Here is a 15,344-nt window from a genome sequence, read left to right as displayed (position 1 = left end):
TTGCAGGTGGTATGAGGGGACGCTTGCTCTCCCATGCCCAGAGCTTGTCTCTCCCCCAGTCTCCACTAGCTCCTCCCGTGGGCCAGAGACAAGCTATTTTTGGTGAACAGGCATTTTAGGTGCCTACAGCTGAGTGATCCCATGCAGCCAGAATGACCTTACTACTCTCTGCCTACTCTGTTGTCAACAGCCTTAAAATGCCCGTGTCTTTGCTGAAGGCTGAGACTACAGCCATGTTAAGTTTGCTTGCCAGAGCCAGAAGATCCCCCCCAGAGAACTATCTATATACATGCAGCGCAGGGAACTTGTTCAACCAACATCAAATAAAAGAGGAAGGAAGCTGCATTCAACAGGGAAGTGAGCAGAACCATTTCTGCTGATAAAAAGGCACCAAGCCTGAAGCCCGCCATATCAGGAAATAAAGGGTAATCAGAATACACTTCGAAATACATGGCAATGTTTTTTCCAAATTCCTCTCTCATGCTTTGTTTTGAAGGCTGCAAAATCTAATATATTTCATTTCCTTGAAATTCATTAATATTACCTGAGAGTCAGAAATGAGGGCTTTAAAATTAAACCTAATTTAAAAACACAAGCAAGATGACCAACAATGGATTCAGGTCTGGTCCTATCAAGTTGTTCCAGCTTCATATGCATGCAAATTCCAATTCAGTTTAATTCTTATTTATTTCTAAATGGTCCCGCTGCAAGAATAACGGCCATGTGCCGGCAAACGAAGAGACGCTGAAGCCTTTGTTATGGACATTCTGCCAATTCCAGCTACGTTCATAGCAGTGGCATTCTGCCATTCAATTTTCTTTTCTGCCAATGAATAAAGATCAAGGCGGTCGTTATATATGTACAAAGAAAGCACAGGATGAAAAGGCCTCTTAAAAAATTTAGCACCAATTGTGAAATTTCAGGAAGTGAAAGGTTTCATACACCAAACTCGGCAAAATTGCATTTTGTGTCTGGCGCTTATTTTTTTTTTTAAATTTTAATTTCATTGTCCACATTAACTTGGTACTCCACAAACAATGATATGTTATTCCTATGATGTCAGTTATGTATTGCAATATTGCGCACCACAGTTCGATTGGGATGACAAGTAATCTCACACATTCTACGATTCCCAGGGGAAGAAACAAGGAATTGAGGAAGGGCAAAAAAAAACAAACCATCAAAACCCCACCACCACAGCAGAAATAATAAAAACATCAATATTATTGCCTGGATCACAAATGGAATGCTCCAGCTGTGGATGCAGCCATGCCACGTATCAACTCCTGATCTTCACATTCTCAGCCAGAAGTTTTATGCCAGTCCAAAGCAATTTTAGCTGAGGATATGGGGTGATGCTGACAGCTGGGGACAAACTGATCTGCAGCATTGCTATTTAGCATTAAATACTATCTAGACATTACTGCTCCATAAAGATGACACATTTCCATCACTGCCACCCACTGCTTTCCGTCTTCCTATCTTTTCTTTTTCTGCGGACATATGAATGCTAAGACAAGGAAACACTAAAAATACTTTATATGCATCATATAAATGCCCCAGCCAAATGCTGTTAATGGTTCAGCTGTAACATGAGGGAGGAGTTGTATGCAATCTATTGTGTGCATGAGTGTGTGTTAGTGCCTTGATTTAGATAATCGACAAAGAAAAATACTCCTGTTCTTGGCTTGGCTTGATTTTTTCATTTCTGACCATGTAAAGCCAATGCTGAAAGGAGATGACTGTATCCTGACAGACTTAAAGCAACTTGTGTGTATGAGAAACAGCTGCAAAGAATACTCAAGATGCTCTGTGTATCTGTGTATAGTTACGGAAAGAAAAGTTGCAGCTATGGAGCTGCAACAGTTGTGTGATGTAGTTTTGACAGTGCCTTTTCATTTTCTATGGTTCCCATCAGAACTGTTTTTTCCAGTATTTATTTGAACACTAAATGCACGCATCTTATTTTTAGTGTTGAACTTCACTATTTTGTCCATCAAAATCTCTTTCTTGTTGGACGCCTAATTTCTCAGTTTCAGTAACTAGAAATTCTGATTCAAATCCTCTGATCTGGTTCCCAGACCTCAGCGTGTGGCTTTAGGTCAGACTGAATATCATTAGAGTCTCACTCCTTCTCATAAGGTCAGACAGCATGACCTGATAGAAAACTTATGAATGTACCTCATACAGTATGGTATGAAGACCTTCACCACTAAAGATGTCAGACTTTGCTAATAACTCAATTTCTTCTTGCTGTGGTGGGAATTCTTACTAACAAAAATGGCAAGATTCTGGCACTGTACAATTTGAGTCCTACTGTTAGTTTACCATTCTTGATCTGAAACTCTGAAAGGTAGCATAAATCTAATTTAAGATGACCGTTATCTCCTACCCATTTTTTCCCAAATGCACTGCTGAACACATCCTTACACACCTTATTAATTGCCCAACATTTACCTTACATTCTTTCGTTGGCAGTTGTTTTTCTACCTGACTGGACCTGAAGGTATCATCAGCTGGACATTAACTGCAATTTTGGCACGTGCCAGTGCTCACTGAACGTGAGCTCATCACAGGATACATCTGGAACAAACTAGTTATTTATCAGAGACAATATAGGAGTAGGTACCAACAGTTCATTGCTAGTCTGCTCTATAGCAGCAGTCAAAACTGCTTAGCTTTATTGGTAGAAGACTTCACCACTAAAGACTATCCTAACGTGCTCTGGGCATATCACAATGCACATCTGCCTGAGCAAAGGTTGGTAGGCTGTCCCAATAATTTAACTCAACTGGTCTGATTTGAAAACAAAGTGTGTGTGCATACACAGAAAAGTGGCAGGCTGGAATGAAAATACCTGTATTACTTCAGGGAAGGCTGAGTTGACAAGCTTTATATTCTGCAGGGTGTGTGTTTGTAACAGTTTGAGAACCATACCTTGTTTTGTTTAAGAGCTCCTTTCTCCTTCATGTGAGGGCAGTCTTTCCCAGTCACAACAGCTTTTATATCTGCCACTGGTACTGCATTAAAAAGAAATAAAAGCAAAACCCAGAAAATTAAGTTATAACCAAGGTGTGTAAAAGCCACAGAGTTTAAAAAAGAAGCAAGACTAATGTGTTAAAATTGCCACCTCCTTCGCCATTTCTAGCCTGTTGTAAGAAAGAAAATGACTAGAATAGGAATCAGTAAGTCTTGAAAAAATTTCAGGCATCCAGATAAAAATCTGAGTATGCTTTTTCCTGCCTGTTGAGACTACTTTGGGTAAGAGTGTTTCTTATAGATGGGTACCTGTTTCTGGACACTTTTTTGTGCCTACTCATGTATCTAGACAACATATATTGTTTTCTGCCTTACTAAAGTAATATGCCTGCCCTGTTGTTGCTCTTTCCCAGGCATCCAGGTAAAGTCTCTGCTGGAGAGAGGATGCTGGGCAAGTTGGACCCTACCTCACTCAAAGTGTAGTCCTTCTGTTAATGCCTGCATGAATTTTTCAAATAGTTTTTTATTTCACTCCCATCAGCAGTTTAGTTGCTTGCTGGTACTAACAGGAATAAGGACTACTAAGGCTTATAACGATTCATTCCAATTGTTTTAAAATGTGAAGTGATCAGAAATCACTGGGGAAAAAAAGGGTAAAAAAAAAAATATTGGAAGCTGCTGCCACTCAGATTCACTCACAGAGTGAGGTCACTAAAACATAAAGATAAATTTCTCTAAGTTTCAAGTGGAAGTCAATTTCCTAATGGTAATTACATTATGGAGAATCTATATGCACCACAATACAGTATGGTCTGCGGAAAAGCATCATTGATATAGAACAGCATAATAATATGAAAATCCGTTACTGCCCAGTTCTTTACAAACTCTAATGGAAATACTGGAGAGGAGAAATGCATTTTCTCTTCTACTGGGTGCAGCAACATTATATATTTTATTACAGATTACTTCAGCACTGTGGTCAAATGGATAGCATGGGATATGATAGATGTTTTTAAAGGACCTTCTTTGCATGGAAAACTAAAAGAAATGGAAGTTATTTGGCCCTTCACTACTCAACCTCTCCTGCCTTTAGTCTCAGCATTTCATGCTGTGGCCCTGCTGACTTTTTATGTCTCTGATACTATCCTACTTTTTGGTGAAGAAGAGATACCATTTTTGAGAGGGGAGAGCAAGCAAGCTAGGACAAACTGGGAAGCAAAGGAGATATTTGACTGCAACTATGGTAGAAAGGTCTTCTTAAGAAGAAAGAGTTCCTGCCATTTGCTGACAATGCCCAGAAAACTAATTTCTCTTTTTGCATAAGGTAGGGTTTTCTCAAGTTAGATCTCTCAACCAGGAAGGCTTTTCTCCAGGTTTCATATGCTTGATCTCTGTAATCTTGAATGCAGTTACTATGGGAAATCACAGACTGATGTGACATCCTGATCTTTATTTATCTGCAACTTGGCTTATTCCTTGCTTTGGAAAAATAGAATCAAAGACTTCAGATGGTATCAGAAGCTGACTACAAGATGCTGGAGGGTGTGAGCACAGATGTGACGTGCTCACAACAGATAAAGCCCTGAGAAAGAACGCAGCTGTTTTCTGAGTCTGCACAGCTTGTTAACTCTGCCAGCCTGAAGAGAGGGGTGACATTCACAGAAGTGAAAAGGTTAAACCCCCTGCCATGTATTTTTGGAGAGAGACACTAGTTATTCAAGCTTCACAAGGAGTACACAAAATGCCCTATGCTGCTTCTCTTGGTCCTCCATTTTCTCACCTGCCTATTCTCTTTCATCTGTTGACCTGCTCCCAAATGCTGACAATCTGGTCATCATATTCAGACCTTAATAGTTCAAAATTCGATGTAAGTCTATCCAAAGAACACCAGAAGATTTCTGGAAAATGTTCTGTAAAATTCCCAAGCCAGTTTGGCCTGACACATTTCAAACAATTGTGCCACTTTATAATCTTGTATCTTGCAATATTCTCAACTCTGTTTAATTAATCTCTACTGTGGGTGGCACTGTGATGAATCTCATATCCTTCATAGCCTGAAAACCTAAGATACTGATGAAATAACCATATCTTTCTCAAACTGCATCAGTATCTGCATTGCCAGCAGGCATGCACACACAGGGAAGATGTGGGTCTGGCCCAGTGGTTTCTGAAGTAGGAGCCTTCTGTCCCCATGGGATCCTGACATTTCCGAGTAGGCTCAAGAGCCTATGGAAAACGCAAATGCAAGATGAAGCTTGCAGTCAGGCTCAAGGGTTTGAGTATGGAAGCATGCTCAAAGCAAACAAATCTGGGAACTGCTGGTCTCGTAAAGGTGCCTGCAGGTCATGTGTGACCTTCATTATTCTTCTGTCATTCTGACGCTACTGTAACATTCAAGAGCTATTTCTCTAAGCCTCATCCAGAAACATAGCGTCTTCCAGTGCCAATGCAGCAATGTGAGCCCCTGTCCTACATTCTGACAAGACTGCAGTAAGAGCGTGAAACATCCTTGAGGCAATCTGTAAGGCAATGAAAACAAGGGAACGTGACTGCGAACTGCCAGGGCTCCAGCATCAGACAGACTCTTCCTCCTTCCCTCCCAGACTGCATCTGGGAGCACTTAGAAATTTTAAAAGGTGCTGTCTGCAGACAGGTTGGGGGAGCAGAAAAGAGAAACAATTATTTGTTTTACTAATATACAGGAGAGTTTAAATCACTGGTTTTCTCCTTTCTCAATTTTCAGGCTGTAAAACTTCCAACTTCTGAAAAAATAGTCTTTCTGCCATTCCATGAAAGAAGTGGAGCTACCAACTGAAATACTTGTACAAGCGTGTCTAATTTGACAATGCAAAGAATGGCATTTATTACTAATGGAGGTTCAGAAAAGAACAAAAAGAAATTATTCGTTATTCAATGCTTGAAGTCACTTTCTGGTGACAGAACTACTTTGGTCGTTATTTCCGTTACTATAAAAACTTTCCCAGGACTGCAGATTAAACCTCTACAAATCGTGTTGAAGGACGGAGGAGAAATGATCATGACAGCACAATCTTTCTGAAGGGCTCTAAAATTACTTTTATCCATAAAAAAAATCCTGACAAATCCCCTGGTAGGAATTGTCACAGAGGCATGTCCTCTCCCAGTTGGGTACACAGTAACGGTGAAGTCCTCTCAATACTCTTCACAGCAATGTGTCATCTTTAAGTCTACTCATCATGATAATGAAAAAGACCTCTGCCTGTGATGGATTTCTCCTCCAGTCACTAGACTGTTTGCCACAGAAGAAACATCTGTCTCTGTGGACAGGAATTGCTTCTGAATATGCCCAAGTATTTTTATTTGACATCTGCAGTTAGATGAGCAATGAAAATGAACTGTGTTCCTCCCCATGAAAGGCATGACATTTCCAAGCTGAATGGAATTATAAACTCATTGGAGAGCTGACCTCAGTCCTAATACACACATGCCAAAACCAGGAGAGCAGTGTTTGAATGCAGGTGGAAATGTCCTCTGCTCTCTATCTCCGTAAGCAGAGCTGTTGATAATGTTCTGCATTAAGAGAAACCTACTACAAGTTATAAAGAAGAACTAGCATAAAAGAAGCAAAAGTAGCACAATCTTTGTGCATGACTTACATTTATCTTGCAAGGAATCATGGGGTACTTCTCCCTGGGGACTTTCTTCCAAGTCTCCGTAGTGCAAGACCTTGTGATTAGGTGAAAGTCGACAATACCAAAATTTGTCTGTTAAAGTAAACGCATTAAACAAGGTCACTAACATGTCTTCATCAGCATAGGAGAAAGCTTACTCAAATGAGGCACTACAGGGAAGGACTGTCTTTTTTCTTTCAGAAGGAGGAATGTGTGGGGTCTATGGAAAGTAGAGCTCAGTAGTTTTATTTGATTCAATGAAGCTGGCATTAATCTACCATTTTTTAATTGACTTAGTCACTGGCTCAAAAATAAATACTAGCAAGAAACAATTGACTTAGTTTTACATGATATTATATACCCTCATGGACAGAAGACTGGCAAAGTAACCACTGCTTCAAGTGGATAACTTTAATGTACCCATAAAAGCTTCATTTTTAGCACCCACTATGTGAAAATTAAGCCCTGCCAGCTGTCTTGTGTGGGACACCCAAAACCTGATACATTTGAAATATCCCATACTTTATGAAAATTATGACTCATGTCTTTTTATAGACATGGGAGAACACCCCCATATTTATGGAGGGACTGGACATAACAAACATGCAAAGATTTAAAAAGCAGACGTTAACTCCCTTGTCCTGCAGATAACTCAGTGCTTTGCATGGTCACAAATATACGTGTGACCACCCAAGTCACACTCCAGTTTACATTCCAGCCCTTCCTAGGAGATATATATTTACATCTCCTGTCAACTCCTGCTTTGCAGGATATAATTCCCCTTAACATTTTTTCTTAAAATCTGCTCCCACAAAGAACATCAGCTTTGCAGAGCCAGGCCACCACACTGCCTAGCGTGCAAGGGTGGTGCTTGCCAAGTCCCCTTCTAAAATGGCAAGAACAAGGTTAGCCTTTCTCGTCAGAGCACTTTCTATTTAATAAGTAGATCACATAATGTTAAGCTGTCAAAAATACAATCTTATTACATCCAAGCTACCAATCTCCAAAAGCTCAGAGCAAGGCTAGATGTTAAAGTGCCAGGGGGTGGGGCAGGGGGGACGGACAGCTTCTCTGGCTCTGTGCTTCTCTTGTTGCTGGCAGCGCTGATGCCATGCCAAGCAGCAGCCTAAGGGACAATTTAGAGGAAATGCTAGCATTGAAACAGCCCCGCAGTGCTGCAATCTCTGGGAGTGAATGGAGCCACAGTTTGGATAAAACGTCGGAGGAGCTGTAAAACCACCAGAGTCAGCATATGTGAGCTCGTTTGGGATGTTAGCAAAGGAAGGACTTCTTGGCTCTGTTAGTAAAATACTGGCTTCATGGACCCAACTCCTTTCTAAAGGACACTCTCCGGTCCCTTGGCCAGCCATTTAAAACAAAATGCAATAAAACACAGAGAAAGGCAATTCAGCTCTGAATGGCAAAAGTGGGCTTCCGCATGCCCTTTTAAATTTCTTTGTCATGGTGGGTAAAGATGTTTTTGGGGAAAAAGCCCACACACTTCAAACCACTTTCTGAGTGTGAAGACCCTCCTTCTACAGAAGGGTTTCGAAAGACCTTGCAGACCACTGGCAAAGGCTCAAAACAGCAATGGGAGAGATTCTGGTTATCTACTTCACAGGCAAGTGCAATCTGAAAGATTTATGGTAGAGAGCCTGAGATTATGATTTTGTGATGCATACAAAACGAGCTGCTGAAATATAAGCATCCTTGGACTGTAAGCAGTACATACAATGTTGCACAGTACAGGGTCAAGAGGAAAAACTCACTTGGAAAGCTTTTGTAGGGATTTGAAACTAGAGCAAACAGGAACCCTCATTCAGTAGACTCTCACCTGAAGAGCACACACACAGTCAACTCTTTGGACAGTTTGTGTGTTTCAGAAGGATGCACGTGAAACTTTTCTAGATTTGTACCTTTTACAGGGAACTCTACCAGAACCATATCAAAACCTGGTGCTTAAAAAATATACCCTGTTAAATTTGATGGTAGACCATCATGCGCCTTGCCCACCTAAAGAAAAGCCTCTAGTAACTGTAGCAGGAGGCTTTCATGTCTAGCTTTAACTGCAACCTCATTGTTTATTAGGCTACACAAAGGAATATACCTTTCCAACTCTAAAATTAAAAAAATAATTCTTTCTAATAAAAGCCAACATGGTCTCACTACCTTCTCAGTGACCTGGCCAGGAAGATGGTGCAACTGAAAAAAACAACCCCAAAACCCACAAATTCCTTTCAATTTAGCACAAATGGGGCTGGTGATGTTAGCAAGGGTATGAAAAAGTTTGGCTCTTCAGCCTCCTAGGGATTATAGTGTTTTGGTAACCCTGGTCCTGTTACAATGCCCTGCTCCAACAATAAAAGAGGGAAAAAACCCTCAATGAAAATGTCTTGCTTCATTTTTAGGAAGGAATGGTTTTATAGGGAGAAACCTTAGCTCTGAAGGCTTGTGGAGCCTTTTACAGCAATTCCCCATAATCCAAGGTTAATGAAAGAACTAATAGCCATAGACAGTATCTGGAAGCATGTCCGGCACAATTCTCCTGTGGGCTCACTAATAACTGCCATTGTGCCACAGCCTTACCGTCAAGAGGAAAACCCTTAAATGAAACCTACAAATGGAACTAATGAGGTTCCCTCAGCCGCAGCCACTAAATGACTGCACCAGCCAGGCTAAGGAGGGCCATCAGGACATGAGTGATGGGAAGTAACCCTTGCTTCCACAACCACTTCTGCCTTATCAGCTGGGGTGGGTTTTTTTCAGCTGCACATGATGTTACAGTTTATCAGACAATATCCCACTTACGTGAGATCTCAGTGCCTTGGAGGGGAACAATTTTAAACAGGAGGCATGTTATTTTACCATAGTGCAGGTGCTGAACACAATTTTATTAGAAAATTAATGCATAAAATAATGCTGCAGTCAAAATAAAAATTATATGAAAATACGTCCACTGACAAAAAGGGTGAAGAAATTTTAATTACAGAATAGTACATGGGAAGTGACCAGCATTTACTTTCAGCCCTAAATTGATAAAAAAATACACAGAAGCTCTTTTCTACCATGATTAGAAAGTAGTGCTTATAAAACAAAGAAAAACTACTGTCCAAACCCTCCAGAGCTCTTAAACCCAAGTTCGCAGAGTTTAAGTGCCACAAGAGGCTTTAAAGATGGGGCAGGCATTTCTCAATAGACCCTGTACTGCACAGCTAGCAGATCTGTCCATGCGTATGCGCACAGCTGGAGTGGGGCAACTGTCAGTTCAGGAAGGAATGGAGTTTGTTTTGGTTTTTGGCCCAGTCTTATGAATTCACCCCAAAGCCTAAGTCCCTTCTATGAGCTACAACTCTCATTTTGTATCCAGTGTTACTACAACTGCTCTCTAAAACTCCTCCTCAGCTTAGGGACGGCTGTCGCTAACCACAGTCTTAAGAGATGATGCGGGCTTGCAATTTCATTGCAATTTTTGGACACTACATCACTTACACTTTCCAGTGAGTCCTTATGTCTTTTAGCTCACTGACCACTGATGCAATCACATTAAGGTGCGATTCTTCTCTGGGAAACAGAATTAATCATTCTGGTTTTTAACCTGGAAAGGTTTCAAACAAATTGTTGTGATTTTCAGATAATAGCTAGGGCAGCCAGTGGGTTTAATATATTGCAGCACTTTGTTTAAGATTATAGATGAGGTTAAAAAGAAAAAAAAATCCCAAATAACAAAATCAGCTACAATTTGGTTAGGAGAGTAATATTCAAAACTGTAACGAAACAGTAGGGCACAGAACATTTTGCTGATGGGCTACACAGTGCTTGGCCATTCACATAGTGTGTTTCCAAGTGCTTTAATGGCCAATGACTCATATGCCCTTAACAATGCTATCCTTGGTAAAGAAGTGCTGTGGTTACAACAGAAGTGCTCTACAGTTAGAATCTGGGGAGAAAATAGCTCAGATATGCACGGACAAAAGTCTGAGAGTATACATTTTATCCCAAGATATATTCCAGATCACTAAAGCAGTTTTTTGTTCAAAGAAAACCTTCCTCATGGATTTAGCAACAGGAACACACTTTTAAATAAATCAGTGAAAACATATGTATTTGTGTAGATTTTAGATATACGTACGTAGACTCACCCTTTTTCTTTCATTGTGTTGCCTTTTTCTAATCAACTGTAGTGACACATTTTCATTCTAACTGGTCTTAACTGCTTAGATGAAAGCCAGCAAGCCCTGCAGATGACTGGCAAATAATTGACCCGTGGCAATGCTGGAGGCATATTTGGTTAACCAGTTTCTCTCAGCAAGTCATGCACTCACAGAATAATATTTTTTAAGGGACTACAGAGGGTGGGATGGAGTAGCAAAGCAAAGAGGCTTGGCAGAAAAAAGACAAAGTGTGGATTCTTGTTCAGGAGGTTGAGTTAGTTATCCTAGCAAGAGATGGAAAACCTGTCTTCACTTGATTTTTTGGTTTTAATTTAAGCTGTCTCTTTCCAGGTTACTTCCAGGGTGCCTTGTGTTTTTAATTTAATGGTGTGTATCACCAGGCTTTCCTCCCCTTCCAAAAATTACTGCTCGAGAAACCTCATCTTTGGCTGCAAACCCACTTCAATAACACACAATTTCTCTATAATCTTTATAAAGCTAAAAGAGGAATTTATTTCCAAGAGCGCACCCAGCAACATAAACTACAAATGTACTGGATGACAGCAGCAGAAGTATCTATTATCCTCAATAAAATGCCTTTATCTGCTACTTAGCTCTACTGGAAATAATAACTTTTGGGGTTGTAAAGTGCTTTCCAGGCTTTCACTTCAGTCTTCTCCCCTTTCTTTTCAGAATTAACTAAGGAAGGAGAAAGCTGAAGAGGCCTATCTGCCAGCTGATGTCCACAGTCAAGGAACAAAGTGAGGATTTGCTGTTTCATTTCCAACTGATTAGGAAAGCTTAATAAAAACAGGATTTAGTGCTGCAGTTCTCCTATGCAACCTTGCAAGGGAAAGGCCATATATTCTTTGAAAGTGCTAAGGATCCTGCTGGGACAACAATGATATTTCTGAATATTGGCTACAGAGAGATCCCGCTGATAGGATAATCCTGTGCCAAAACACAAAAGGCAGAGATCTGACTACAGACACCTCACAGCTTTATCTTCAGCATCTCCCCCAATGAATCACCTGTTGGATTAGAGGCTTTCCAATACCAAGTATGTATGCATGTATTTCACCTCTTCTCAAAGGGCTGTAAGAGGCTCTGTAAACTCCCTGCTCATTTTTTTTTGTAAGTAATTTTTTTCAACTTACTGTGACTAACCATGTGTGTCCTACCACATGTTCAAACAACAGTCTTAACAGAAGTTTGCTCTGGAGTCTTTATTGGGAAATAATGCCTGTTAATTATTTTTCAAATGGGCAATTTAATGCTTTCAGCTTCTCCTGTATAGGGCACGTTTCAGGTTCTTCTTGTACAATCTGCAGATTTGCGACATTTTTTCCAGGATTGTCTCAAGGGAAAAAAAGAATCATAGGAAAGGTAAAACAAGCAGTATACATACTAAAGTAAAACTCCTACCTGATCTTACTACTCTTACAAGTAGGTTGCCACATAACAGGCAAATCGTGGTGCCTCACAGCACTCCCCATTCCTGTTTCAGGTCCATATAAACCTGGATGGACCACAGCCCTTCGAGGGCCTTGGTAATGCTCCGTGGCAAGTGAATTCAGTTGGAGCAGCGGGCAGGTGACGGGGGTCCTGAACCTCCAGGTAGCACAGGGCATATGTACACAGAGGTGGGTTGGGGGAGAGGAAATGGAGAGGTGGGGTAAGGCTAACAGAAGACACGCTCAGGAATTTGGAACTTGTACTATTTTTATCAGGACATTCACAGGAATTGTCTGAAAGCTTGACTGTCCCAATGTTTAGTACCACTAGCTAAACCTCTGGTCCTCCATTCACTTTACTTCATCTCCTAGCTCTTGACATCATGACAGCCCTGCTCTTACAGCTTGCTATGCCTGGGGTACAGGAGACCCTGAAGGATAAAGGCTGATTTCAAGACAGCTGCTTCTGCTTTGTGCCAGCTGCCACTATTTACTATTTGGACTGTGCCAGGCACTGTACATACCTAAAAAAGGATCCCAATTGAATGGTTTATACACCAAACACACTTGTGTTTACAAACCATGCTTTGCTTCTTCATTAGATTGCACACCGTTAAGAGTTTACTGAGTTTAGTCCTGGTGGCCTCATGCATCATTATCTTCTGCAACAGTTGTGTCTTATCCCTCCCTCCCAGGGTATACCTGACACTTCTGTTTCAGGGAATACAGGGAGTCTAAGGTAAAGCACACACAACTCTTAAGGGGATATGGAAACATGCCCTTCTAAATGGGCTTGTATCTGACAAAAACCAATGTATTTTAGAGAAGGTCAAGTTCTCTGAGGCATGGTTGCAGGTTTTGTTTCCAACGAATTGTGAACTTTTTGGCCCTTTATAAATATGACATCAAAGCAATTAATCTGGTGGCCTATACAATTCACTCCAAGGCATGATGCATAGAAACCTTCTCAACCGTGGACCAGAAGATTAGGTTGATTTTTTTTTTTATTATTATTTTTTTAACTTCAACTCCATTCATATAATTTGAACCAGTTTATATCCCTTAAAGCTTTTGATCCTATAAATCATGAACTAACAATAGTTTAAGATAAAATAAAGTCTCTCTTCCTCTTGGAGATCTGCCAAAAGAAGAATGTTTGCCACAAACCCTGCTCCTTCCCTAGAATTTCAGTCATTTGGATTAAGGTTCTGAAAAGAATAAAATAAACAACCCTCATTACTGATAGCCAAACAAACTATGCATGACTTCAGCTACTTTCACTCCGTGAATATGCTGCTGAAGGGAAAACATGTATCATGCTTCCCTATGAAATCTGTACAGAAAGTCACAGTGGAATATTAATGCTCTTCCCCTAAACTCTGTGCAGTGGGCTTCATAGGTGTCTGTAGGCTTGACAGGATACAAAGCTGCAACACATTTTTCTGCAACTCAACCCTTTCACATAAAGGCTTTGAAATTTTCCAAAATAACTTCCATACATTAAGGAAAATTGCCTCCTTATTTCTAAGGAAGGAGGCATTGCAGGAATACTAATCTTTGTGAAGAAAGCAGTTTTCCCCAATTGATCTGAAGGTCTCAAATATTGATCTTTGTCAGTTCTTAACTCTTAGCTTTTGTAAATTTCTAACTTATATTGTATTTACAGCAGAAAACAAATGGCAATCTGTATCCTCACAAAATGAGGGTTTTAAAGGGAAATTTTTGTATACAACTTGTAATTAATCTGCTGAATTTACACTATGGTCCCATTATTTTGTCCAGAGAAAGAAGCATGCCTCTCTGAGGGGAAAAGAACCGTAGAGAGTTTGACTGTATAAAATGAGCTGTAAACGTAATGCTGAGCAATGACTCATAGGATTGGGAAAATAATCTTCTCATGTCAATCAAGTGTTCATCTGAAGGTACACAAATTACTGATCTAAGTGCTTTTAAAAAGTATATTTAAACACCATAATATATTTAATGTATATGGTAATATAAGACAAAACCCAAGCATGGGCAGTACTAGAGGGAGGGGTGCAGAATGAGCTCATCACATATATAAAGGTGGTCCAAGTCTGAGATATTAAAATTCTGGCTACACCAAGCTTCACGTGCTATTCCTGCAGAGGTAGAGATTTTGTTTTGAGGTGAACAAGAAGCCTGGACACCCAGGCAGAAGTCAAAATACTCAGGTCAGAGTGCAAGACTGCTGCTTGAGATTTTTGTCAAACTTGTTCCATATGATCTGTGTGATGAAGCCAAAAGCAGTTCCAGGGAAACAGGAAATCCTACAACTGTAAGTAGGAGATGCTTTCAGATGCCCCCTGGTAAAAGCAGTCAAGACAGCACTACAACCAAGGATCTTGCCAGTAAAAGTAGTATTTCTCATCTCAACTTTTAGACAAAAGTGACAATAAAAAGCCAGACTAGGCAGTCTGAGCTGTACCTTGTCGACGTCGACTGTTGAGTTTCCTAAAGCAGGTGCCCTCCACAAGTCGATTGAGACGTTGCTGCTTGATCAGTTCTAAGATCTCAGGCTGAATCTTCTCTTTTAGTTCCCTTGGGAAGAGAGAAAGTAGGGACTTGTCAAATTCAATCAAAGACCATCCTCTTTCCTCTGAGACAGCGTCTCACAAGATGTTTCTGCAAGGAGTTTGAAGGGGACAACAGTCACAGCAGGCCCAGGTCAGAATATAGTCTGCTCCAGTAAAAAGCCCTTTTTCTTATAACAAAGAATGGGAGTCAGGATATCTCTGTTGTAGACATCTCCCTGCTACGACATCAGCATATGACTCAGGCAAGTCACTTATTTGTTTCTTACTTTACTCATCTAAAAATAACGCTTGCTATAATGCATCAACAAGGTTTTTCTGCAGCAAATAATGCTCTTTCATCGTAGGAGCACTGTGAAGCTTATTTGAGGGTCTGTCACCTTCTGCTGCACAATCATCTGCCGGTATACTTTACTAGCACTATTATTTAGGACAACACAAGAAGGCTAAAACACATTTTGAAACAACGATGAAAACCAGCGAGCAATGCCAATGAGGTAAAATAATGACCAGTGCTATATGCTTGCTCTTAATTCCATGCCATTCAATTCACCC

The 15,344-nt window shown here is 40.5% G+C and overlaps 1 protein-coding gene across 4 annotated transcripts in view; it reads right to left on the bottom strand.

The window, feature by feature from the left end:
• Window positions 1-15,344, bottom strand: part of ELMO1 (engulfment and cell motility 1) — a 311,101-nt gene that overhangs the window by 8,524 nt on the left and 287,233 nt on the right. For all 4 annotated transcript variants that reach the window (XM_049816140.1, XM_049816139.1, XM_049816138.1 and 1 more), the window contains 3 exons: window positions 14,684-14,796; window positions 6,615-6,722; window positions 2,938-3,020 (listed from right to left, as the gene is read on the bottom strand). In XM_049816140.1, the coding sequence (XP_049672097.1) occupies window positions 2,938-3,020; window positions 6,615-6,722; window positions 14,684-14,796 (304 nt within the window). The remainder of the gene's footprint in view (window positions 1-2,937; window positions 3,021-6,614; window positions 6,723-14,683; window positions 14,797-15,344) is intronic.

The sequence above is a fragment of the Accipiter gentilis genome, chromosome 14 (genome assembly GCF_929443795.1).
Source record: "Accipiter gentilis chromosome 14, bAccGen1.1, whole genome shotgun sequence".
NCBI classification, from domain to species: Eukaryota; Metazoa; Chordata; class Aves; order Accipitriformes; family Accipitridae; genus Astur; species Astur gentilis.
This window is presented reverse-complemented; position numbering and strand designations above follow the sequence as displayed.